This window comes from Pongo pygmaeus, chromosome 1 (assembly GCF_028885625.2).
Source record: "Pongo pygmaeus isolate AG05252 chromosome 1, NHGRI_mPonPyg2-v2.0_pri, whole genome shotgun sequence".
NCBI lineage: Eukaryota > Metazoa > Chordata > Mammalia > Primates > Hominidae > Pongo > Pongo pygmaeus.
Genome location: NC_072373.2, coordinates 130,120,323 through 130,147,794, shown reverse-complemented (window position 1 = coordinate 130,147,794; position 27,472 = coordinate 130,120,323). Strand labels below are relative to the sequence as shown.

Genomic DNA, 27,472 nt, shown 5'->3' with positions numbered 1-27,472 from the left:
ACAAATTCCATGTAACTTTCATTTGTTTATTTTAAAATTAAAACAAATTATTATTTTTTAAATAAGTAGATATAAGGTTTCACTGTGTTGCCCAAGCTGGTCTTGAACTCTTGCAGGCTATCCTACCTCCACTCCCACAAAGTGCTGGGGTTGAGCCACCGTGCCTGGCCAAAATAAATTATCTTCAATGTTGCAAATATTTGGAATACTTTGCCAAACTCCTGATTCTGATTCTGAACTATAAGCTACATTCGTATTCCTTGAGTGTATTTCTTTTAGCACTTTCTCAACCTCGCTTTTATCCAACTTATCAAAACAACGTATTTCATTAACGCTTTAGGATTAGCCATACAAAAGTGTTACCTATGAGAGAGTTGCTTTTTGTTTCATCGGATTTTCTAAGCAGAATTAAAGTTAGAAAAAAAAAAAGTATGGTGAAGCGAATGATAGGATACCATAACCAAAGAAAAAATTTTTCCTATAACAGTATCGTTGTAAAATTGATGTCCAATATAGAAAAAAATGAGTGGTAGATGTTTATATTTTATTTCACCTCTGAACTTAACATAGATACAGTTTCAATTTAATTATGAGATACTCCTTTGTGTCTCCTTTTTCCTTCAGCTGCTAATAGTAAATGGATCCAGGAACATCCAGAATGTGCCTATAATCTTGTGAATTCTCCACACTTAAAACCTGCCTGGGTCTTAGACAGAGCACTTTGGCGTTTCTCCTGTGATGTTGCAGAAGGGAAATACAAAGAAAAGGGAATACCTGCTTTGATTGAAAATGATCACCATATGAATGTCAGTATGTACAGAGGAGTATCACACTAAAACAGAAAAAATTTCTAAAGTACACATTAAATATGTATTAAAGTACACAAAAAAAAATTACTTAGAACCTGTATTTTAATATGATAAACAGTATTTGGTTAAATGATTTTAAACAAATATATGTATATATGTATTTTTTAACTATTGACATTTTTCAGTCCATCCGAAAAATAATTTGGGAGGATATTTTTCCAAAGCTTAAACTCTGGGAATTTTTCAAAGTAGATGTCAACAAAGCGGTTGAGCAATTTAGAAGACTTCTTACACAAGGTAAAGGATATATACTAGAATGTTCCTATTGATTTTAAGAAATTTAATATTATAAAGGGAAAACTCTCTTTTGGGTAACGTCGTTATTAAATATGTCATTGTATGATATTTGTGTTATTGTTGATATTATAAAACTGATTCTGTAAGCTGAGAGTTAGCAGAAACATCTAAAGGGCACGTCATAATAATACATAACACAATTATTTCCCCTGGGTACTGTATCTTACTGTTAGTTCCATAGAATGCTCAGAATATTGTGGAACCCAGTATATAGTTGTTAAATGTATGAATGGGAAGTAGGTAGAACAGGTTATTTCAGCTGAGAAAGGCTTGAAACAAGTTTTGAAATTGAGAGATGTGATAGTCTCCTGTTGTCTAGAGTAAGAATCTTAACTGACGTAGAGGGGCTCCCAGCTGATTTTGCCCACTATTAAGGCCACCTAACCACTAGTGATACTGAAGCCAGATATTGGCGAGATAACAAAAGGTAACGAAGTGAGTCTTCTGTTAAGGACATAACTAATCAAGCAGTTAATGTGCCCCCCCCAACAAAACAGGGTAGGAAAAAATAGGTGAAATGAGAAAGTAGGGTTTGTAGGAGACAAATTAGAAAGGATTATTAAGAGTCTATCTGCATTTCATATAGGACAACCTAGCAGTGAGGATTTGGGGAAAGTCTTAAAATAAAGACTTTTTTTTCTTTTGCAGAAAACAGAACTAGAGTAGGACTCAGAAATAGTACCTTTGAAGTAGAAGTCAATATGGCTTGAGCTCTAGGATGCTCAGTCAGCTTCATGCATCAACTTTTGCAACTGTGTAACACCTTAATACAGGAATTTTTAATATTAACTTTTCTCCCTGTTTCATTTTACTAAAGGCCCTCTATCTTCCCTTCCCCCAATAAGCTGTATTATTTACATGAAATAATATGTGCTCATTGTAAAGAGAAATAGCCCAATAGTTTAAATGTGTAAGAAAATAGAATGTATGACCTCTTCTTTCCCAAAACCCACATCTCAGCTACTACATATTGTTTCTTGTATTTAAGACTCTTTTTGAAAAAAAATTCAACTTTATATATAATTTTATATAATTCTATATGTGGTATGTACGTTTTATATTTTTATTTTTTACACATGCAAATAAGACAAGAACATAAATTGTCAACAACTTGTTCTTTTAGTTGACAATATGAATTTATTATAGCTAATTATTTCTTTTAACCTCTGTATAGCAATATGCTATTTTTAAAGTACTTGAATTTATTTAGCCTTTTTGATAGGTTGTTTCCAGTTTTTTCATTTTTCATTCATTCATTCAATGCATATTCATTGAACCACCTACTACTGTGTGCTAGACATGAGGATTCACTGGTAAACAGAACAAAGTCCTTTCCCTGGATAAACTTCCAGTCTCATAAGCTGTACTGCAGAAAATACAGCCTCATACACCTTATGTTTACTTGCTTATGTGAGTCAGTCTGAAGGATAAATTGTTAAACATGGAATTATTGAGTCAAAGGGTATAGATTTCAAATATAATAAATTTATTTTCACAGCAAGTTATACCAACTTAATATTATCACTAACATTAGATATCATTAACCTTTATCATATTTGTCAATTAGGCAAAACATACCTTATTTTAATTTACATTTCTTTTTTTTTGTTTTTTGTTTTTTTTTTGAGACTGAGTCTCACTCTGTCACCAGGCTAGAGTGCAGTGGTGTGATCTTGGCTCACTGCAACCTCCGCCTCCCAGGTTAAAGTGATTTTCCTGCCTCAGCCTCCCAAGTAGCTGAAACTACAGGCATGCACCACCACACCCAGCTAATTTTTGTATTTTTAGTAGAGACGGGGTTTCACCATGTTGGCCAGGGATGGTCTCGATCTCTTGACCTCATGATCCGCCTGCCTCGGCCTCCCAAAGTGCTGGGATTACAGGCGTGAGCCCCCACGCCCAGCCTTTTAAGTTACATTTCTTTACTTATTAATGAAGTATATTTTTACACCTTGATTAGCTATTTATATTTCTTCCATTAATTGCCTGTTAATGTTTCTTCTCATTTTTCTATTGAGTTGTCTCTTTTTTTTATATTGACATTGATTATTACACAGGCCTCAAATATATCCCCTAGTATGCTCTTGATCTTTTAACTCTTGTTTATGGTGACTTTTTTTTTCAATGTAGTCAAACTTTTCAATCTCTGATGGCTTCCAATTTCATATCATGCTTAGAAAAGACCTTCCATCTACATTCTCTTTTCTTCTAATTTGTATTTTTACATTTGAATATTTAATATACCTGAAATTTATTTTTGTATATTATATAAAGAAGATATTTAACTTGATTTGTATTTTAAAAATTATATTGAGTTGAAAATCCATCCTTTTATACTGATTTGAAGTACCACCATAATACTTCATAGTGTATGGTAATATACAAAATATACATCTGTTATCTGTGCTCTTCCACTGATCCATCTCTTTTATTCTATCAGTACTAAAGATTATTAGTTTATACTGATGGCATAGCTTTTTCTCTTTTTCAAACATTTCTTGGCAGTGTTCTTTTTTTTTTTTTTTTTTTGAGACAGAGTTTCACTCTTGTTGCCTAGGCTGAAATGCAGTGGCGTGATCTCCGCCCACCACAACCTCCGCTTCCTGGGTTCAAGCGATTCTCCTGCCTCAGCCTCCCGAGTAGCTGGGATTACAGGCATGTGCCACCACACCCAGCTAATTCTGTATTTTTAGTAGAGATGGGGTTTCTCCATGTTGGTCAGGCTGGTCTCAATCTCTTGACCTCAGGTGATCCGCCCGCCTCAGCCTCCCGAAATGCTGGGAATACAGGTGCAAGCCCCCATGCCCGGCGGCAGTTTTCATATATTTACTCTTCCAGATGAACCTTAGAAACTGGATTTTAAGAATCGATTTGTATTTTATGCTGTTTTGTGAGGCTAACGTGAATAACCGCTACACTATGGAAACCCATTATTTTATGTTTTTTTGTTCGTGTTTTTATAAGCCATTTCAAAGTCTCTTTAGAATAAGCCAGACACAAATTAATTAGTTAATATAAAATCAAGTTCAATGGAGGCAATCCTGTACCAGTTCTTAATTTTATTACAATCAAGTTCCAGAAAAAGAGTGAAAATTTCCCCAAAAACCATTTATTTCCTTTTTAATTTTTAAGTTATTATCTAAGGAATATGATTGATGAAAAGGGAAAAAAAGTATTAAACCTGTGTGCTTCTTTTAGAGAATTCAAAGAAAGTCAGGTTGTTAATAAGACTTTAGGAAGCAAACTTTGAAAGCAATCTTGAAAAAGAACTCCTGAGGTTAGACTATTTGGTAGCACCTGGGAGGAAAACGGGTTCCACTAAAGTCCTTAAAGTGCTTAAAAAAAAAAATGGTACATGTGTACATATGTAACAAACCTGCAAGTTGTGCACATGTATCCTAGAACTTAAAGTATAATAAAAAATATATATAAAAAAAAGTAAAAAAAGAATAGAATAAGTGAATGCTGATGTAGGCAGAAAAGTGGGAGCTGAGATTGAATTGATAGGAATCCTTGTGTCTTTCTTTTATGTTATTTTTGTCTCTGTTTCTTTCTCCCCCACACCCCTCGTGTGTGTGTGTGTGCGCGCGCACGTGCACACAGCAAGATGAGAAGGGGAGGATGTAGGAAGATACTTGTGAAATAAATATTTGTTTTATTTTCAGTGAAAAAATTATAGGCCAAAAATTAGAAAATAGTGACAGTTATAACCTCTTTGTGGATATTTGCATTTAAGGTATCATCTTTTCTTTCTTTTAGAAAATAGGCGAGTAACCAAGTCTGATCCAAACCAACATCTTAGGATTATTCAGGATCCTGAATACAGACGGTTTGGCTGTACTGTAGATATGAACATTGCACTAACGACTTTCATACCACATGAGTATGTAATGTGTTTTTTTCTGTGAAATAATAATATTACTTACAAACCTTTATGGCTAGTATGATTTTCATACTACTTATTAAAAACGCTTAATAGAAAATGAAATAAAGTAATTTACTGTAATTCTACTATTTCAGCACATGACATTTTCCCACTTTTTCTGTGTGTGGGCCATGTTTCTATATGTGTATATAAATATTTTTACAATTGGAAAACATCATCAGCCATAATTGAAATCCTGATGAATATATTTAAGGTTTCTGTGATCTTTGTTAGAAAGTTTTTAAATGTAGAATCTGTAAAGCCATTAAATACTGTATCTGCATTTCTCCATCTGCTCTAGCAATGGGCCAGCAGCAATTGAAGAATGCTGTAACTGGTTTCGTAAGAGAATTGAGGAATTAAATTCAGAGAAGCATCAACTCATTAACTATCATCAGGAACAGGTTTTACTTATTTTTGAACTGCTGCTTTTCCTTGCATCTTACTACTATTTTTTTGTTGTCTTGACGATGATGATGATCTAACACAATTTAATGTTTTTCAGGCAGTGAATTGCCTTTTGGGAAATGTGTTTTATGAACGACTGGCTGGCCATGGTCCAAAACTAGGACCTGTCACTAGAAAGCATCCTTTAGTTACCAGGTGTTGCATTTTTGTTTTTTTTCTTATTGATGGTTGAAAATTGAAAATTGTATTTAACTTTTGAAATTAACCTAAATGTTTTCTTTAACATGTGAGTTCAGTACATTTCTTAAATTGAAATAGAAGTTTTGATTTGGACATAGGCTTAATATTAACTAATTTTGTTAGGCAAACATTTTGTTAGAGAAACTGTCATCAGTATGAACCAATTTATAGTTATTATTTACTTTAATGTTTCTGGAGGACTGCATACTTAGTAATAAATTCAATATTAATCAAATTAAGCAAGCATCTGGCTCCTTACTTTGTAAGTGACATAAAGCATAGGTTGGGCAACTAGAGTGCAGTAAATGCCTTTGCATATCTTTACTTAGAGTCTTTTTTAAAAATATCTTTGCAAAGTAACATCAATGCCTCAATTATGTATTTATTTTTTTTCTTTGAGATGGAGTCTCGTTCTGTCACCCAGGCTGGAGTGCAGTGGCACGATCTCAGCTCACTGCAACCTCCGCCTCCAGGGTTCAAGCGATTCTCCTGCCTCAGCCTCCCAAGTAGCCGGGACTACAGAGGTGCGCCACCATGCCCAGCTAATTTTTGTAGTTTTAGTAGAGACGGGGTTTCCCCATGTTGGCCAGGCTGGTCTCAAACTCCTGATCTCAGGTAATCCCCGGCCTCGGCCTCCCAAAGTTCTAGGATTGCAGGCGTGAGCCACCATGCCCAGCCGCCTCAATGATTTTTAAAAATAATTTTATGAAGTTTTAAAAATTATTTAAACTGTTAGCCAGATATGCTGTCGTGTTAACTCCCTATTTCTCACATCCTGCTAGATTTACTCAAAAAGCCTAATGAAGATTTTTGACCTATATTGAAGTTTTTTTCCTATAAATAGCATCAAACTTATTTTATTCTATTCATTAGAAAAGAAGTTTAGTTTTAATGTTGCAAATTTATATTCTCTCCAAGGAGTTTCTTTGTATGGATTTAATATTTAATTATATTCTCATAGGTATTTTACTTTCCCATTTGAAGAGATGGACTTCTCCATGGAAGAATCTATGATTCATCTCCCAAATAAAGCTTGTTTACTGATGGCACACAATGGATGGGTAATGGGAGATGATCCTCTTCGAAACTTTGCTGAACCGGGTATGTAATTTTTAACTTCTCTATGGATAGGGAAAGAATAGTTCATGGCAAGGTGAAAATAAAATCTGCTTTATTGATTTTCTTCCCCTTTAGTCTATTGGTTTTTAAATATTTCACCATAAAGGTACTAGAGGTACATACAATTTGAGAAAGAAAACATGGAGCCAACAAAAAAAGAAGTTCATCTTCTGTCCTCTCCTTTGCCTTCCTACCTTTTATCTTCTCAAACAGAATAACTTTTATGTATCTCTTTTCTATATTGTGGGTCTACATAAGATTTTATTTGGACAAAATATTATTGCGTTTTTACAAACAAGTTTGAAACCACTGCTATTACAATTACATTGCCATAAGAGATATTTTCACTCATTGGCCAGAGGTATTAAGAATTTCGGTGGCAATTAAACCAGAACCTAATGGTTTTAGGTCCCCCCTCACTCTTAGTGTCTTGTGTTTCTATAGCTATTTCATTACCAGGAAGAATGTTGCAGGAGCCCATTGATATATTTATTTTTTAACATTTCAAAACTAGGAATCTATATTAGTGACATTAAAATTTATTCAGAAATCTTAATGCCTTTTTTAAAGAGTATAAATTTGGGTGTAAGTATCTCTGCCCTCTTTTTTCTAGCCATTCTAAACGAAATCAAGCCATTCTGCTGTATGCCATGGATCTAATACAACCTGTTGCCGAAAATAAGTAGGAGGGTGGAGATGGAGTTTTAAATGTTTTTGGTAGAACTATGGTTTTAAAAGGCCTATGATATTAACATTTCTGTTTTCCCTTATGACGTGACTTGGGTTTTTGAAATTGAGGACAAATTTTTAGAAGAGAGTGTAAGCTAGAGTTTTTTCAGAATAGCTATGAGAAATAAATAATTATTAATTTTTTAAAACATTATCTCATACCACTTTAGATATAATTTAACCAATATCATTTGTGGCAGAAATGATCAAAGCAATTTAAAAACCAGTGTTTCCTAGAAGTAATTGTTTTCATTTTATTTCTTGAACCATTGAAAGCAATCTCTTTTCTGAACAGGTTCAGAAGTTTACCTAAGGAGAGAACTTATTTGCTGGGGAGACAGTGTTAAATTACGCTATGGGAATAAACCAGAGGACTGTCCTTATCTCTGGGCACACATGAAAAAATACACTGAAATAACTGCAACTTATTTCCAGGGAGTACGTCTTGATAACTGCCACTCAACACCTCTTCACGTAGCTGAGGTACAGAAAAACAATTTATCTACATTAAGAAAAGAAATTCAGTGTTCCTTCCTTAGCTTTCCTTAAGTAAACTATGCAGGTAAATGTTTCCTTTTGCTAGTTGGACACAAGCATTGATTTGGTGGTAGTATTTATCACTATTGCATAATTAGCATAATTCTAACAATCTTTTGCAGTTGTTATGGAATACTGGGCTTTAAAATATTTAACTAGTTAATTTGAAAATTTTAATTCACGGAAGTTGATCATGTTACTGATAATATGGAGCGCAATCATATTGGCTACTGTGAATACGTAAAATGTTAATTTTTCTTATTTTTAGGTTGCTTTCAATATATTTTAGAAGTGACTGTGAAGGTGAATAGCTTATTACACATTATAGTGGTGTGTGCCTGTAGTCCCAGCTACTCAGGCGGCTGAGGCAGGAGAATCACTTGAACCCGGGAGGCGGAGGTTGCAGTAAGCCGAGATCACACCACTGTACTCCAGCCTGGCGACAGAGTGAGACTCTGTCTAAAAAATAAATAAATAAATAAAATAAAATAAAAAATAAACATTAACATTAACATTATAGCATATTGAAGCCAGTCTAGCCTCATCGATTTAATTTTTATATTTATAAAAATATAAGTGTAAACATAAACATTGTCTATTCCTCTTTGAGCTCTTTACAATAACTTCTGAACAATGCCAATACTTATAGTATTACCTTCTATCTAATACAACTTTGTAATTAAACTCATAATTTTCATCCTGCTTATAAGATTTTTTTTATTTGTTATTTTTAGAAACCCTACACTGGCACTGCTTATAAGATTTTTGATACCTTCCTAGTGACCAGTGTTACTAAGGTGTTCTTTGGAAATGTGTGCTTACCTGAAAAATGTCTATTTCTATAATATTAAAGTAGTATTATAATGTATATGTTTCAAGTCCTATGATGAAAAATTGATTTGATTTGGAGGGATTTAGTGAATATTAGTTAAGCTGGTAGAACATTGTTTAGTTCCAAAAAATGACGGCTTTATTTTATTGTGCTTTTAGCAACAGCAAAAAAAAATATGCTTCTAAGATTGTTACATGGCAGAAAAGAATGTTCAAACTTAATTTACTTAATTTTAAATTACAAAATCTAGGATTCTACTTATTAGCTAATAGAGTTTCAAGTATTTTATTAATCTTTGTGTAAATGTTGTGTTTAACAGTTTGAAACCAATCTGATTTTTTATTATAAACCAGTGTTTATAATAAACAGCTAGATAGATAGCACCAGTGTTAAACGTAAATCACACAAGTGGAAATTGTAAGGTGTAAGAGTTTTTAAGAGTTATTTATCATCATCTGTAGGAGAAACTGGCTTCAGTCTGGTCAGACAAATCTAATCTTTCCAACAGCTAAGTAATTCACCAGCAGGGAATTTATGAATAATTATTTAGTCAACCACCTGGAAATTAAGTCTGATTAAAGTTTTAAAAATAAGCAAGCAGGCCCAGGCACGGTGGCTCACGCCTGTAATCCCAACACTTTTAGGCCAAGGCAGGCAGATCACCTGAGGTTGGGAGTTTGCAACCAGCCTGACCAACATGGAGAAACCCCGTCTCTACTAAAAATACAAAATTAGCTGGGTGTGGTGGTGCATGCCTGTAATCCCAGCTACTCGGGAGGCTGAGGCTGGAGAATTGCTTGAACCCGGGAGGCGGAGGTTGTGGTGAGCTCACATCATGTCATTGCACTCCAGCCTGGGCAACAAGAGCGAAACTTGGTCTCAAAAAATAAATAAATAAATAAGCAAACAAAAAACAGGGAGAAAACCTAACAGAATTGTAGTGTTATGACTTATATTTAGTAATATGAAACTAACATTTTTCTTCTTCTTTTCCTCTCTCATGTCTCAATATCTTTGCAAAATCTAATCTTCCTTTTTAACTGTTTTCTTCTCTTGATAAATTCTCTTGTTTCTATGTGTTTTGGTATGTTTGATATCTTGCTGCATATTTTTCTATGTCAAATCCATGCCTCCTTTTGTCTCCTTCCTTCCTCCTATCTTGCTTTTCTCTTTCTGTTACATTTATTTGTTACATTTGTCACTGTGCTTTTTACAGTACATGTTGGATGCTGCTAGGAATTTGCAACCCAATTTATATGTAGTAGCTGAACTGTTCACAGGAAGTGAAGATCTGGACAATGTCTTTGTTACTAGACTGGGCATTAGCTCCTTAATAAGAGGTAGGCTTGTTGGAGTGTATTTCCCTCTAAAACTTTAGCTTTTGTTTAAGTAGATTAAAGGATTTAATAGCTTCATATGCAATGCTTAATAATTTTTTAACACAGTTAATGTTCTTCTAAATACTTTATATGACATATTCTAATATAACTCAGTCTATTTTTATCAGTATAAATTTCTACTTTGGGGTAAGACACGTCATTTCAAATTGAAAGACCAGTAGGATGAACTGAAGACTCACTAACAAAACCATTTTTTGTTGTTGAAAATATGCAAACCTGTCTTTCATCTTCTACTGGGAGGTATGATGTAATGTTTAGATGTTTTATAATCAATTTTGTATAGCTTACATCCCAGTAAACAACATATGTTCCCTTTTCCTTACATGAGCCATTTCTCCAGTTAAGTTATGGGGAAAACTTTTTTGTCACTTAAACTAGTAGACATTTGTTTAAATCCTTAAAGCAGTTTTATTTTTTATAATATTGATGTGGTCTTTATTTTGAAAATCATTTATGAGAAGAAATCTAACCTCTTCCTGGACATAAATAATGAAGATTGTTAAAATATTCTGTAATGCTCTGCAGAGGCAATGAGTGCATATGATAGTCATGAAGAGGGCAGATTAGTTTACCGATATGGAGGAGAACCTGTTGGATCCTTTGTTCAGCCCTGTTTGAGGCCTTTAATGCCAGCTATTGCACATGCCCTGTTTATGGATATTACACATGATAATGAGTGTCCTATTGTGGTAAGCACCTAATTTTTTTCATGTACTTATTTTGTTAAACGCTTTGATATTTAACTCTCTGACACTTGGTCACAATCATATCCATATACTTCAAAATAGTGTCTTAGATTTATAACTGATTTATAATACATAGTTTTCCGAATGTTTTACTTGTTTAAAAGCAAATTAATTTACCTTATGAATTTATTTATGTAATTATCCTTTTACTTCATTATGCTATAGAACAGCACTTTGCATTTGAAAGAAAGCAAACTTTTGCTTTGTTGTTGTCTTCTAGCATAGATCAGCGTATGATGCTCTTCCAAGTACTACAATTGTTTCTATGGCGTGTTGTGCTAGTGGAAGTACAAGAGGCTATGATGAATTAGTGCCTCATCAGGTTTGTTTATATGTTGTTTCTTAAAACCTACATGGCCAACGACTTTGGGCATTTTTATTAAAAAAAATTCATTGTAATTAAGATGTATCCATGCTAAATTTTACCTTTGTCCAGATTTCGGTGGTTTCTGAAGAACGGTTTTACACTAAGTGGAATCCTGAAGCATTGCCTTCAAATACAGGTGAAGTTAATTTCCAAAGCGGCATTATTGCAGCCAGGTGTGCTATCAATAAACTTCATCAGGAGCTTGGAGCCAAGGGTTTTATTCAGGCAAGAAATAATTCAATTTGTTTCTTCAGGTTCAATTTCAGAGTAAGTCTTTCCAGTTTGAGAGCTAATCTAGTTGTTCTTTCTGCTTCTCAGGTGTATGTTGATCAAGTTGATGAAGACATAGTGGCAGTAACAAGACACTCACCTAGCATCCATCAGTCTGTTGTGGCTGTATCTAGAACTGCTTTCAGGAATCCCAAGACTTCATTTTACAGCAAGGAAGTGCCTCAAATGTGCATCCCTGGTAATGCAATCTAAAAATTGTTATTGTATTTGTATTATATCATTATATTAAATTATACTGTAATGTTATGGTTATATATCATGTATATATCATATATATTATAACACAGTGCTACTGTGGACGTACTTGAGAAAAAGAATTTAAACTTTTTGGTAACTTGGCCAGGCATGATGGCTCACACCTGTAATCCCAACACCTCAGGAGGCTGAGGCAGGCAGATCACTTGAGCTCAGGAGTTCAAAACCAGCCTCAGCATTATGGTAAAACCCTGTCTCTATCAAAAAAAAAGTACAAAAAATTAGGTGGGCATGGTGGCACATGCCTGTAGTCTTAGCTACTCCTGAAGCTGAGGTGGAAGGATTGCTTGAGCCCAGCAGGCAGTGGTTGCACTGAGTCCAGATCCCACCACTGCACTCTACTGGGTGATAGAGTGAGACCCTATCTCAAAAAAAAAAAGAAATTTTTGGCAACTTTTATTTTTACTGCATGGAACAAAACCTAGACAGAAATACTTTCAAATGTTAACATTTTTTGAGTTGTGAAATATTTTTATTTATATTTTATTTCCTAATTTGTGTAAATGAACATTTATTTCTCTTCTAGCAGAACAATATGTATATTTGTGTTAGTGTATATGTATATACGTGTATAAGTATGTGTTTGTGTGTGTATATGCACAAACATACATACAAACATACAAACTAAAATGGAAAATAATATAACCTTATGTTTAAGGCTTTTCATAATCCATTCTCATCCACCATCCTAGCCCTATGTCAGTCTACTATTTCAGCCAAATAGATATTTTTACTTCTCCCCAAATACTATGTGAATTGTCTGGATCTTTCAAGGTCTGAAGTTGCACCTCCTTTGTTCAGTGATTCTTCTGAACATGTAGCAATTATAGTTTCTATGTACTCCTCTGTCATAGAGAGTCAAAAATTATAAAATACATCCCTGAGATATGTCCTTAATGTTACTTGATTTTTTTCTGGATATGTGTATTTTATTGTCTTTCTTACTATTATATGTGGCATATTACAGCGTAGCATGCTCCTGTTCATGCAGCAGCTGGCAAAGTTTGTTGATTGACCAAATGAAAATTCCTATAAAAATCATCATATTCTATATTGGTTGCTAGTTGCTGAATATGCAGTTCCTGTTTTTAAAAATTATCAACCTGAATACCTAAAAGTTTATTTAATTGTTCACAAATGTATATTCACTATCCTTATCTGATCTTTGCTAATATACGTATTCAGTTTTATAGGACAACAATCACTGTGTACAATATTATCTCAGGTTTTGTTTTGGTCACAGATCATTCTTAAAACATTTCCACTTCAGTCCACAAAATTGTGATATTTATTTTGTTAAATGTTCATACGTTATGTTATTTTGCCCTTTTAAATATTCTTTAGTATGTTTAGTAGTGTTACTAAGTTTTAAATATACACTAAGGATAATTGTTTTTTCTTTTAAACAATTTTCTTAGTGTATTATTTACAGAGGTAGAATTTCTAGATCAACAGGTTCTGTTACCTGTTGCCAGATTAATGACTTAAAGCTTAAGTTATTTAAAGTAAGGTTGAAATTTTATATAATCCATTGACCCTGCAGTTCTATCCCTAGGTATATATCTGGGAAATTTTCATGTATTTCCATTTGAAGATATGCACAAGAATATTTATTGCAACATTGTTTATAATAGAGAAAAATTAGAGACAACCTTAATAGAACAGATATATTTTGGTATATTCATACAGTAGAATATTATTTGGCATTTGAAGTAAATGTGCTACAGCTGATGCGGCAGTGTGAATGAATCTAAAAAATACATTGTTGACCAATAAAAAGCAAGTTGTAAATATATATAACTTCAATTCATTTTAATAAAACTTGGAAATAGGGAAAATAATATATGTTGTTTAAGGAAACAGGCGTGTGTAGTGAAAATGCCAGGGGTAGTGAGCACCAAACTGAATTGAGGTTACCTCTGAAAGTGAAGAATGGGTACACAGAGGCTTTATTGTGTTTGTAAAATTTTCTTTAAGTGAGGAAGTAGAACTTGGGTTTTTAATGGTTTTTTTTGTATCTGAAATATTCCAAGTTTTAAAAAAATGTAAGCCTTTCAAGTGATTTGTTTTTCTCTGCTCAAAATTAGGAAGTTGTTCCCTAGAGCTAAGCTATTATTTTGATACGTTTCTACTTCAAAAAAAGCTTTGTTAACTAAGGTGTAATTTTTTTTTACAAATGTGAAAATACATCTTGGGTAGAATCATCTACTTTCAGACTTCTAAAAAAAATTAACTGATGATTTATTTTCAACTTTAAGTTAAATGATTTGAAACCACTTTAGCCTTCCTAATTTTGGATGATTCCATATGAAATTTTGTTAAAATGTTTTTCTGTATTCCTAGGCAAAATTGAAGAAGTAGTTCTTGAAGCTAGAACTATTGAGAGAAACACGAAACCTTATAGGAAGGATGAGAATTCAATCAATGGAACGCCAGATATCACAGTAGAAATTAGAGAACATATTCAGGTATTTGGGACTCTCATCTCTACTGTGTTTAGGATTTTAAGAACATTAGAACTATTTGTTGAATGGATTTTTTTAATGTACTTTTTTTCAAGCTTAATGAAAGTAAAATTGTTAAACAAGCTGGAGTTGCCACAAAAGGGCCCAATGAATTTATTCAAGAAATAGAATTTGAAAACTTGTCTCCAGGAAGTGTTATTATATTCAGGTATGTTAATTGAGCTCAAACTGTTGACTTTACTTATATATAAAATAATTTGCTTATCCTGTTAAATTTGAATAAATTATTCCTAAAAATTAACCACTTTTTAATTAACATTTTCAGAGTTAGTCTTGATCCACATGCACAAGTCGCTGTTGGAATTCTTCGAAATCATCTGACACAATTCAGTCCTCACTTTAAATCTGGCAGCCTAGCTGTTGACAATGCAGATCCTATATTAAAAATTCCTTTTGCTTCGTAAGTATGCCTTGTTTGGTAGAGATTTGCCACCTTAATAAGTAAGTTACCACTAGACTGAATTAAGCAGTTTTAAGGGTCCTCTATATCCTTGCTACTCAAAGTACGGTCCAAGGACCAGCAGTGTCAGCATCACCTGTTGTTAACATTTTACCCTATTGTTTTATAATTTGTGTGTGTACCTGCATGTGTATTCTCTCTATAGATATAGATACACACATGCCTCCATGCATACATACACACATGCATGCATCTCTCTATACACACACATACAATTTCTCCGAAGTATTTGAGACTAAGTTGCATACCTCATACCCTTTACGACATCAGTTTTAAAAAATGTCGACATATTATTCTACTTTATGGCTTTACCATAATTTATTTAAGCAATTTCCATTTTTGGACATCTAGATTGCTTCTAATTATTCCCTATTATTTATGTCTTTGTACATTCATCTTTACATGAATGCTTAGTTATTCCCTTTCTAGATGTTTCTGCATATTACAGAAGAATATAGGTTTTGAGGTTTAGACCTAGGTTTAAGTTTAGCTTCATTACTGTCAGTATGATCTTGGATCTATTGTTTAGAACTTCCATCATCTCAGTCTCCCATCTGGAAAATTTTGTAAGAATTAAATAGGATAACACTTATAAAGCACTTAACACAATGCCTGGCACATAGTAAATGCTCATAGTTTGCCATCATTAGTACTAGTATAAATTTTCAGAAATGGAATTTTTGGGTTAGACAAGGGGTCCCCAACCTCTGGGCCACAGACTGGTACTGGTCCATGGCCTGTTAGGAACCAGGCTGCACAGCAGGAGGTGAGTGGCAGGTGAGCTTTATCTGTATTTACAGTTGCACCCCATCACTCGCATTACCACCTGAACTCTGCCTCCTGTCAGATCAGTGGCTGCATTAGATTCTCATAGGGGCATGAACCCTATTGTGAACTGTCCCTGCGAGAGATTTAGATTGCATGCTGCCTATGAGAATCTAATGCCTGATGATCTGTCACTGTTTGCCATCACCCCCATATGGGACTGTCTAGTTGCAGGAAAACAAGCTTAGGGGTCCCACTGATTCCACATTATGGTGAGTTGTATAATTATTTCACTATATATTACAATGTAATAATAGTAGAAATAAAGTACACAATAAATGTAATGCACTTGAATCATCCCAAAACCACACCCCTCACCCCCAGTCTGTGAAAAAGTGTCTTCTGTGAAACCAGTCCCTGGTGCCAAAAAGGACCATTGGGTTAGACTATATCCATATATTTGAGGCTGTTAATACATACTGCCTAATTTTCTCCAGAAAGATTATAATAATTAATACTTTCAGCTCTATCCAAGAGTTTCCATCATTACCAATACTGAGTATATATTATTATAATGTAGTGTTTAAGGGCATGGAGTATAGAACCAGACTAACTGGGTTTGAATTCCATTGCAGACTCTGATTAGCTATAAGAAGTAAGACCTGGCTGAGTGCAGTGGCTCACTCCTATAATCTCAGCACTTTGGTAGGCCACGGTGGGAGGATTGCTTGAGCCCAGGAGTCCAAGACCAGCCTGGGCAACATAGTGAGACCCTATCTCTACAAAACGTTTTTAAAAAATTAGCTGGGAGTTGTGGCATGCACCTGTGGTCACACCTGTTCAGGAAGCTGAGGTAGGAGCATCAGCATCAGTTGAGCCCAGGAGGTCTAGGCTGCAATGAGCCATGATTGTGCCACTGCTCTCCAGCCCGGGCAACAGAGCAAGACCCTGTCTCTAGAAAAAAAAAGAGATCTTTGAGAATTTATAATAGACATAATTATAGCACCTTTCTTACAGATTACTTGAGTAAAACAATAGTTTTTGACACATAGTGATTGATAAGTGTTAGCTGTTACTAATCAAACTGGTAAATATAAAATAGTTAAAAATAACATCTCATGTAATTTAAATATTAGTTAAGCTAAATTATTTTGTTCATTGGCCATTTGTATTTATTTGTTGAAGTGTTGTTTTATGTATTACCCCATTTTGCTGTTGTGTTCAACTTTCTTTGTTGTTTTGTAAGACTTTTTATTGTTAAGGATATTAACTCCTAATTCAAACTATTCTTAATAAAGTAGTTGCATTCGTAACCAAAAAATCTGTGATGAAGCAGCTTTGTGTTTGGATGAATTGCTTGTAAAATGCATGTTCCTCCTCAGACCTGCTCAGATTATTTTGGAGCAAGGCCAAGAAATTTGCAGTTTTATAAGATCCCCAGGTAATTTTTAGGCAAGGAGTCCACTGGCTATTGAAAAATATTGCCCTAGAATGGAGTTGATACTGAGGCTTCTGAGTGATTTGACTCAGGCTTGACTCACAAACTAGCTCTGGGGAGGGAGGCTGATATGGAGAGAACAAAGCACAGATGACAATGATTTTCTAAATTGAGCCAGAACTAAATGAGAAAGAAAGATACACATTCAAGAGGATGTGTGTTCACATAAAATGGCAGTCATGTCAAATGAAATTACCTGAGCATCTATTATAGAAGCACAAGAAAATAAAGTTTCAGCTGTATTCAGGTGTGGTCAGTTATACAGTCTTACTGCTAACCAAACAAAGAGAAATCAAGGCCATGATAGTCTTCCCTCTGACAGTTATCAGGAGGCATCTTAATCTGAGAAAAATCCTGGTTTCTTGAATAAACAAGCTGAGGGGCAGTGCAACCTTAGAGAAGAGAAAGGAAGGGACTTGGAGAGAAATATGAAGGCAGAGAGCATGCGATTTCCTAGGCAGTTAACTTACTGACTTTTTATTATTCCTTTAGTGATCCTCTGATAAGTATTTTTAATATACAATAACTAGCATAAAAAGTTCTTGATGTCTCACTTAGGGGAATATAAAGGAGGGAAATCAGATGAGAACACATAAATAAATGAAGGAAGGAAGGAAAACACTTAAGTCCAAACTAGAAAGGTTAAAAGAACAGATTTATAAGATAAAGGATATAGAAGCCAAAATATTTTCCCAACATACTTCTAATCAATACAATTTGGTACTTGATTATTTCCTTGGTTTGGGAGTAATGTTGCTTCTAATAGAATTTTTTTGCATAATTTGTCCTTTAATAATTACTTATAATGTGTGAGTATAATGTTTATTTGAATGCTGAGTTCCTAAAACATACACTGCTAAGACATTTTATGATTGTAATTCAGATTTTCTTCTTTTGTTTCTATTGACGACAAGCGAAACTTCAATGTATGGTTATCTTTATTTTCCAATTCTTAGTATTGCCTCCAAATTAACTTTGGCTGAGCTAAATCAGATCCTTTACCGATGTGAATCAGAAGAAAAGGAAGATGGTGGAGGGTGCTATGACATACCAAACTGGTCAGCCCTTAAATATGCAGGTCTTCAAGGTAAGCAAATAGAAGGATAGCTGAGCTTTGTGTTTTTCTTTTAGGGTCATCTGGTGTCTTCTTTACAGACATAGAATATAGGCTCAAAGTATGCCTGCTTGGGTTGCAATTATGGCTCTGCTTCTGCTCATTGATTGACCTTTGGCAAGTAATATAACCTCTTTGTGTGCCAATTTCTGCCTCTATAAAATTGGAATAATATTATCTAATTTAGAAGGTTTTTGTGAGGATTAATGAGATCATTCACATAAAACACTGAAAACAGGATGTAACACAAAGTAATTACCCAGTAAATCTTACCTAGAAATACTAGTTCTATCTCTTTCCTTAAGGTCTGTATAGCTCTTTATGTATACTTGGACCTTGATTAATGTTTCTTGACCTGGTTTATTATATAATAAACAGAATATTCTTGTTTGGGCCCCAAGTGGGATTAGGTTGTAAATATAATCCATTCACCTTTTTTTAAATCTAATTGGAAATATATTTTATTGCATATTTGTTTTATCCTGTAAAGAGAACTTACAGTAGAACATAGAGTAGTTGTAAGATGAGTTAAAGGAATTAAATATTTATCAGTTTTATTCATCTAGTTGGTAATATTTCCTTAGATGTTTATCTAAGAAATTTGCTTTATCACACCTGTATTCCTGGTTCATATAGTTTTCCACTTATGCCTTTTGTTCAACTCTTTATTTCTTTCTCCATCTAACCTGTCTTTAAGGACTAATTTAATTCTTGCATCTTTCATAAAACCTTCTTTAACTATTGCTTTTTACAGTAATTTCTTTGTCCTCCAGACACCCATTGCATTTATTTTCTGTACCTCTTACTTGGCCCTTGAAATATATTGCCTTATTTTGGTAATTAGTATAATGATTTTTGTGAATCTTTACCATTGTGTTTAAGAAACAGGCTTTAAAACCAGATTTCCTGGGTTACATTGACTAGTTTTATAACCTGAAGTAAATGCTCTATGGCTTACTTTTCTCATCTGCAAAATGGTACCTACCACAGGGATTATGGTTAGGATTAATGAATTAATACATGTGAACAGCTCATTAGACGACACCTAATTCATACTAAGTAATTGGAAATTGTTAGCCTTAAAACCACACTAAGTAGGCTGCACACTTTCAGAAAGAAGAATTAAGTTTTATCTTTTTTATGCTTCTTGTTTTTTAGCTTTTATACTTTTGCAAAACCAAGCACATAAGCAGTTCTCAATAAACTTTTTTGAGACTTTTTGGACTTAACGATATTTTTTTCTAAAATATTCTCATTTTTAACACAAAATGTTTTGTGCTATGAGTAAGAAAGAAGTGTATGTGAGCCAGACATGGTGGCTTCCGCCTGTAATCTCATGCTTTAGGAGGCCAGAGCAGGAGGATCACTTGAGCCCAAGAGAGGTTTGAGGCTGCAGTGAACTATGATCATGCCACTGCCCTCCAGCCTGGGTGACAGAGTGAGACTGTGTCTCAAAAAATAAATAAATTTATTTATTTAATTAATTTTAAAAAGATGTATATATGTTATCAGATTTAAGTAATTATCTACTTCATTTTCACTCTGAGTTGTTAAACTACTTCTAGTTCACTACAAAGACCAAACTTGTGTGTGCTCTTTTTCTAGCCTTTGTCTTTCTTATAGTTAAAGTTTGCTTCTTTGCTAATTCTCCTTATCTTTCTAATGAAATGATTCTTCTTATCTTTTCTAAATAGAATCGCCTTTACCTGTTTATTTTTTGCTGCTTTATACCAATCCCTTTTCCCTCTGATTGTTTAATATTTTCAGCAGCCCACATATATCCAGCAGGCTGCTAATAGGAGCCTCAGATTAAATCAGATTTAACTACTTTGTTGACCTGTCTTTCCCCTAAACAAAATGTATTTCCCTCCTTATAATATGGTATATCTAGTCATGTTGGAATCCAGGAGTCCATTTTGGATCTGCTCCTTTCATCCTCAGTATCCAATCAGTCATTATGATTTGTGGATTCTTTTCCATATTCTGTTGTGTACACCATATCCTTTTTATTGCCACAGTTTTCACTCTATTCTAGGACTAAGTCCTATATACAAAACCAACTAACCAATTTTCCAAATCTTGTTACCTCATCTACAAATCATTCCATTCCATTGGTCATCATCAGATCTGTTTCTAAAACACTGTTTTCCTTATGTCCTTCCGTTATTCAACAGTGAGACCAACATTACCGAGCATTATCTGCTGTCCATGAAAATGCTAGGGAATATGTAGAATATTATATTATAGTCTTGTTTCCCAACATCTTTATGTTTTAAGCTTTCTTCCCCAAGGAAGATTGTGAGCCCCTTGAGGGAAAGAACTTTATCTTAAATTTATATAGTTTTTAGTTTCTCAAAACATGCTACATACCTAGTAAAATTCGTGCAATTCTAAATAGATAAATTTAGTCTAAATGAAGTCAGTGATGCCAATATAATTTTTAAGGTAGCATCATTGAAATAATAAAATCTGGGAAATTCTAATGCTTCTAATTGAAGACTAGAAGGATTAAGAAAAAAATATATATATATATACCTCATTTTGTTACTTCACTTAGTTCTAAGTACCTCCTGTTAAATTTCAACGATTCCTTCCAAAGCATGCTTTATTCTTATTATCTCCATAGGTGTTCTTGCTCTTTCTGAAACCAGTTCTATGATTTCCTTAAATCTAGCCTGAATATTGATGAACCCACTGCTTTTCAACATGAAAAAATACAGGCTTATTGCTTTTCTTTCTTGAGATGCTTTTGGGCAGGGAAGCCATGCCAGTTACCCTTGAATATTATAACATTAAAATCCAAAAGAATAAGACCAGTCCCAGAAGTTATGAATCCTGAAAAGCTCTTTATATCTCTTATGACAGTAGTCCCCTTCAGTATGCCTTTGTAACTTGGCTCAAGCCAGTATTGTCACACTTATCTCCAACTGTATTAAGTGCTGTTGTGGACTGGGCAGCCCTTGTGTGTGCCTCTAATACGTATTCACCCCAAATCACTAGAATAGAGACTAGCAGAATAGGGACTAGAGGTTATAGGAACAAATTGATGCTACCAATAATACAGCATGACATGTCTCTGAATTTTCAGGTTTAATGTCTGTATTGGCAGAAATAAGACCAAAGAATGACTTGGGGCATCCTTTTTGTAATAATTTGAGATCTGGAGATTGGATGATTGACTATGTCAGTAACCGGCTTATTTCACGATCAGGAACTATTGCTGAAGTAAGTAGAGCTATGTTATCGTCCCAAAAAATCAAGGACATAATAATATTACCATGTTATATATAATATTTACATTGTTTTCTAACCTGAACCATTTTCCTCCTTTCTTCATCATCTTTCAGTTGTAATAAATGGAAATCGGGTTTATAGATTACTAAAGTTGCACATTTAGATTTACCTCTAAAAACACACCTAGTCTGTACACATACCAAATTAACTTTCAAATTTATTTTTATTACAGGTTGGTAAATGGTTGCAGGCTATGTTCTTCTACCTGAAGCAGATCCCACGTTACCTTATCCCATGTTACTTTGATGCTATATTAATTGGTGCATATACCACTCTTCTGGATACAGCATGGAAGCAGATGTCAAGGTATATCCAACAAAGCTTAAATAAATGGGCATATCTGTGTAGAAACTATATACAGAGTCACTTCATACATGTTCTTAAAAAACCAAACCATGAAGAATTGTCATAGAGCTGAAAAGGCTTGTAGGTGGATAGTAAATTTATTAGCATCCTTTAGTCTGTGTAGCATACAAAAACAAACTTGAATATTATAAAATCTGTTCTAAAAGCTAATAAAACATATTGATAAGAATATTGTTTTTTATTGTTTCTATGTATTCACTGACTTATTGAGTTAATTGATAAAGTTTCTGAAATCTACATGTACAATTTTTCTAATTTTTCATCAATTAAGAGAAAAAAATTCCACTATTATTATGAATGAAATTTGCCTTTAATGATGAATTTCCCTAAAATGAAACCACAAATTTAAGTGTACTCGTGAGAGCCACCAAATTGATTAGGACATAATTTCAGAAGAACAAACTTTCATTTCTACCATTTGTTTTACAACCATCTGTGGACTGTAAGTCAGCTAAAATAATGGGTGAAATGAAAGCAGTTTTGAAATCTAACCAAATTTTTAAAAATTTTAAGTAATATTACTATTGTTACAGATTTGTATAGAAAAATCATTTGAAGGAAGGAAACCAAGTAAAATAAAACTGCTAAAAATTGTTGTATTTCTACAAGTAATAAATTCAATCACTTTTGTTACAGCTTTGTTCAGAATGGTTCAACCTTTGTGAAACACCTTTCATTGGGTTCAGTTCAACTGTGTGGAGTAGGAAAATTCCCTTCCCTGCCAATTCTTTCACCTGCCCTAATGGATGTACCTTATAGGTTAAATGAGATCACAAAAGAAAAGGAGCAATGTTGTGGTTCTCTAGCTGCAGGTAAGGAATTATGTACAAGGTTAAAATATGTAAATCAATAGTATTCGCAGAAGAAAAGTTATAGGAAAATGATTATTTTTTAAAAGCTTGTAATGTTACTCAAGATTTTATTTTACCACTTAATACATTTCATAGATATTCACTTATAAAAATAATAACCATGCTTACTGTTTAATTATAACTGTGCACCAGGCATTTATGTGTGTTTTTTATGGCTAGCTGATTCTTTTCTTCATGTTTCTATTTTTTCCAACTCTTGATATTCTGTGTTTTTTAAAATCATTTATTTTACTATCCTCTTTTCTATATTTCCCCCCAATTTTAAAAAATAAACCCAACCTTGTAATTATCAAGAGATCATGTAAAGGTCCCTATAAATTATAAAATAAAACAGATGTTAATTTTTATCGTGTGTCTAATTGCAATCAAATGCTTTCAACATTTGAATAAATATTCTTTATTCCAAGTAGATTTAAAACCTGAATCAAATAACAAATTCAAGTAAGCAAAATAGGCTAAAGGACAGGCTTTTGTTTTCTTTTTAATACATTTCAAGCATATTTCTAGAAAGTACTTAGTATTTGAGGCGACTGAAGTTTAGAACTTTCCAAACTAAACTGAAAAATATCAAGTTACAGGAAGAAAGAAATAGTATTATCTGTGTAATTCCCTCTTTTACCCTTAAATTTGCAGCTACTTAGACCAGATAAAAAGACTTAGTGATACCCAACAACTAAAAGGAAAATTACCTTTCCATTAAAAATGTTCATAAAACATTCATAAAACGATGTTTAAGTTCTATAATTGTGTTTTTAGATTTTCACTAGACTGTTTGATCTCCTGGTACCCGTTTGTTCCCTCATGAATCCATGCAGATGCTCATGAAACTGACCTTAGCCATAGGGGCAAAGGAAACATTGATGTAAATAACTTGGTTTTAAAGCCTACTTTTTAGAAGCCTATTACAAAAAACAATAATTTCAACCTTTTTGATTGTGTACTGCTGTTGTTAAACATCTTCAAAATATACACTTTAAACGATATACTGATATAAACTGTTACATCTGACATACTTCTCAGGTACAATATAAAACAAATAAAAACTAAAAAATTAAGTTGATAAACAAGTACAAATAGAAGTGTGATATTTGCTCCTAGCATCCCAAAGGAGTGTTTTGCCTATTCCATACTTGCAAAAAATAGGACTGTATTCAGATTTGCAGATAGGTTTTTTGGGGTTCATTTTAAACTGATTGAGGATGTCTTCCTTTGGTTATAGTATTGCAACAACAGCAATTAAAAACAATGGCTCATACTTATAATCCCAACACTTTGGAAGGCTGAGGCAGGAGGATCGTTTGGGGCAGGGAGTTCAAGACCAGCCTGAACAACATAGCAAGACCCCATCTTTACCAAAAAAAAAAATTAAAAATTAGCCAGGCATGGTGGTATGTACCTGTAGTCCTAGCTGCTCCAGGAGGCTGGGGCAGGAGGATCCCTTGAGCCAAGGAGTTTGAGGCTGCAGTGAGCTATGATCACACCACTGCACTGCAGCCTGGGTGACAGAGGAGACCCCGTCTCAAAAAAAAAAAAAAAAAAAAATTTGTAGCCTGTTCTAATAATTGACAAATTAGAAATCACTTAGAAGATATGGAATCTATTAATTGTGTACTCTCAGAGGTCAAAAAGTTAATACAAACATTTCCATACATAGTGCTAGAGATTTTGTAGTTTTGACTTTTTCACAAAGACAGACTGCATATATTTTTGGATATACCGATTCAGACTCACCTTTGAATCTACCTATATTCATGTTTCATACAAGGAATTAAATGGGTCAGAGTACTAGGAAGTGTGTATGGCACAGAGTGCTATATATATGTTAGCTGCTGTCATTACTATCATCAAAATTAATATCATGTATATATCAACCATATATAAACCATATTAATCATAAATAAATAATACACAGTGTATTTGGGGAAATTTTGTACCATCATTTTGGAGACAACATAGGTAGGAAAAAGGTCTAATTCTTACCTTTCTTAATGGAAGAAGCTAACATCTAATTCCCAATAAACAGAAACTTAAATTGTGAAGTACACTCAGGAATTGCCAAAACTTTCTTTTATCTTAGTCAAATTCTTTCACTTTTCGATGTACATTTTAATATTTGTTTTTTAATTCAGTCATCAAATATTTATAGGGATATATTATATACAGTTATAATTTTCAATGAATACATACTTGTTGGTGAACAAGGTAGATGAGGTTTCTACTCATAGCCCTTATTTCCTACTGGGAAGATATATTCATTCAACAGATAGCAAACAAGATAATTTTCAGATAGCGTTAAGTGCTTTTAAGATAGTTATAAGTGAATGCTGTGTATATTTTATTTGTCCTCAGTTTCCCCTAACCAAAATGTGTGTTATATTTATGCTTTAGCATAATTTTTTTTTCTTTTGAGACAGAGTTTCGCTCTTTTTGCCCAGGCTGGAGTACAATAGCGTGATCTCGGCTCACTGCAACCTCCGCCTCCTGGGTTCAAGCAATTCTCCTGCCTCAGCCACCCAAGCAGCTGGGACTACAGGCACCCACTACCACGCCTGGCTAATTTTTTGTATTTTTAGTAGAGATGGGGTTTCACCATGTTGGCCAGGATGGTCTCGAACTCCTGACCTTAGTGTTTTATAAGAAACCAAACTCAATCTTTAAGTAAAATTTTAGATTGCACCATTAATCATACTATTTTATCTTGTATGTAAAACCTCCAGTTACCTAGAATGAAGGATTTAATGTGCCAAATAACTTGAAGTGACAAGTAAAATTGTACATATTGTGTACAGAATATAACACTTTTAAGTTGTTTTAAATTAGTGGGAAATTTGATAATGTTGACTCAAGTGCTAGATCAATAAATATACTTAATTAGGTATCATTAAGGTAATAATTTCATGTTTAGATTTATTTATTGTCCTTAAGTTCAAGGTAGAGTCTTTTTAAATATATAATTAATATTTAGTGTTTATGTGTTAAATATTTGATCTCTGATTTTACTCTTTAAATTTAATTTATAAAAGAAAGTTTGGCCAGGTACAGTGGCTCCTGCCTGTAATCCTAGCACTTTGGGAAAGCAAGTTGGGCAGATCACTTGAGCTCAGGAGTTCAAGACCAGCCTAGGCAACCTGGCAAAACCTCATTCTCTACAAAAAATACAAAAACTAGCCAGGCAAGGTGGTGTCTACCTGTAGTCTCAGCTACTTGGGAGGCTGAGGTGGGAGGATGGCTTGAGCCTGGGAGGTGGAGGTTACAGTGACCCAAGACTGCACCACTGCACTCCAGCCTGGACAACAGAGCCAGACCCTCTCTCAGAAAGAAGAAAAGTTTATCTGTGTATTCATACCTCAATTTAGATAAGTATCCCTCTATAGCTCTGGTTCTTAATCTTCTTTAGGTCATAGGTTCCTTTAGGAATCTGACAAGACGATGGAATCTCATTTGACAAAAGTTAACATAAGTATAGACATACATTTTGCAAATAATTTTAGAGGGTTTTAGAGGATTTGCAGGTGCCTGCCTTGTACCCCAGGTTTAGAGTAACTGTTCTATAGTAATGGAGTTCATAGGTTTGTGTGTATTATTATGATTAACATATTACTTTGTTGTGTTTTTTTGTTAGGCTTACCTCATTTTTCTTCTGGTATTTTCCGCTGCTGGGGAAGGGATACTTTTATTGCACTTAGAGGTATGCTGCTGATTACTGGACGCTATGTAGAAGCCAGGTAGGAGATCTTCTAAAGTGTTGTACTGCGAGTTTATGTCTGAATGTCTTTTACATGCTCTTCAAACTTTCCTTCTTGTCCATCTTTTCTTAACATTTGGGAGCTGTATTTTCTTTAGGTAGTTTTTATTTTATTTTTGTATGTTCACTTAATAGGATCATAAAATTTCAAAGGGGTGAAAATCTTTGAAGTCACTAAGTTCTAGTCCTTCATATTACAAGTCAGGTTATCTTTAGCATTAGCTAATTTATTTCAACAAAACTAAAAATGTTATAACCTTTTTATGCCTTGCATAGTGAAGGCATTGCTAGTTCTTTGTCTGAGTCTTGTAGAAGTCTTGATGTTTTCCTGTATTTGTTGTCAAGCCTTGTAACCTCCAGTTTTATGTTTTCTAGACTTAAAATGGTTTTTTTGTTTTTGTTTTTTGTTTTTTGTTTTTGAGACAGAGTCTCGCACTGTCGTCCGGGCTGGAGTGCAGCGGCACAATCTCGGCTCACTGCAACCTCCGACTCCACCGCCCGGGTTGAAGCCATTCTGCTGCCTCAGCCTCCTGAGTAGCTGAGATTACAGGCGCCTGCCACCACGCCCAGCTAATTTTTGTATTTCTAGTAGAGACGGGGTTTCACCGTTGTTGGTCAGGCTGGTCTTGAACTCCCGACCTCGTGATTCGCCTGCCTCGGCCTCCCGAAGTGCTGGGATTACAGGCGTGAGCCACCGTGCCCAGCCGTAAAATGGTATTTTTTTAATGTCACAATAATATGAATGAACTTATTGGAGGTCGAAAGGAAAGCACTACAGCAGTGCCACTCAAAATGCATTCCACACATCAGTAGTGTCA

The 27,472-nt window shown here is 34.1% G+C and overlaps 1 protein-coding gene across 3 annotated transcripts in view; it reads left to right on the top strand.

Moving 5' to 3' along the window:
- Positions 1-27,472, top strand: part of AGL (amylo-alpha-1, 6-glucosidase, 4-alpha-glucanotransferase) — a 72,687-nt gene that overhangs the window by 18,397 nt on the left and 26,818 nt on the right. For all 3 annotated transcript variants that reach the window (XM_054475086.1, XM_063652653.1, XM_054475095.2), the window contains exons 6-25: positions 625-806; positions 995-1,106; positions 4,926-5,049; positions 5,393-5,495; positions 5,597-5,694; positions 6,701-6,840; positions 7,883-8,070; positions 10,173-10,296; positions 10,882-11,045; positions 11,323-11,424; positions 11,539-11,694; positions 11,788-11,938; positions 14,359-14,483; positions 14,576-14,688; positions 14,806-14,940; positions 18,220-18,350; positions 21,466-21,602; positions 21,844-21,977; positions 22,674-22,849; positions 26,532-26,634. In XM_054475086.1, the coding sequence (XP_054331061.1) occupies positions 625-806; positions 995-1,106; positions 4,926-5,049; positions 5,393-5,495; positions 5,597-5,694; positions 6,701-6,840; positions 7,883-8,070; positions 10,173-10,296; positions 10,882-11,045; positions 11,323-11,424; positions 11,539-11,694; positions 11,788-11,938; positions 14,359-14,483; positions 14,576-14,688; positions 14,806-14,940; positions 18,220-18,350; positions 21,466-21,602; positions 21,844-21,977; positions 22,674-22,849; positions 26,532-26,634 (2,698 nt within the window). The remainder of the gene's footprint in view (positions 1-624; positions 807-994; positions 1,107-4,925; positions 5,050-5,392; positions 5,496-5,596; positions 5,695-6,700; positions 6,841-7,882; positions 8,071-10,172; positions 10,297-10,881; positions 11,046-11,322; positions 11,425-11,538; positions 11,695-11,787; positions 11,939-14,358; positions 14,484-14,575; positions 14,689-14,805; positions 14,941-18,219; positions 18,351-21,465; positions 21,603-21,843; positions 21,978-22,673; positions 22,850-26,531; positions 26,635-27,472) is intronic.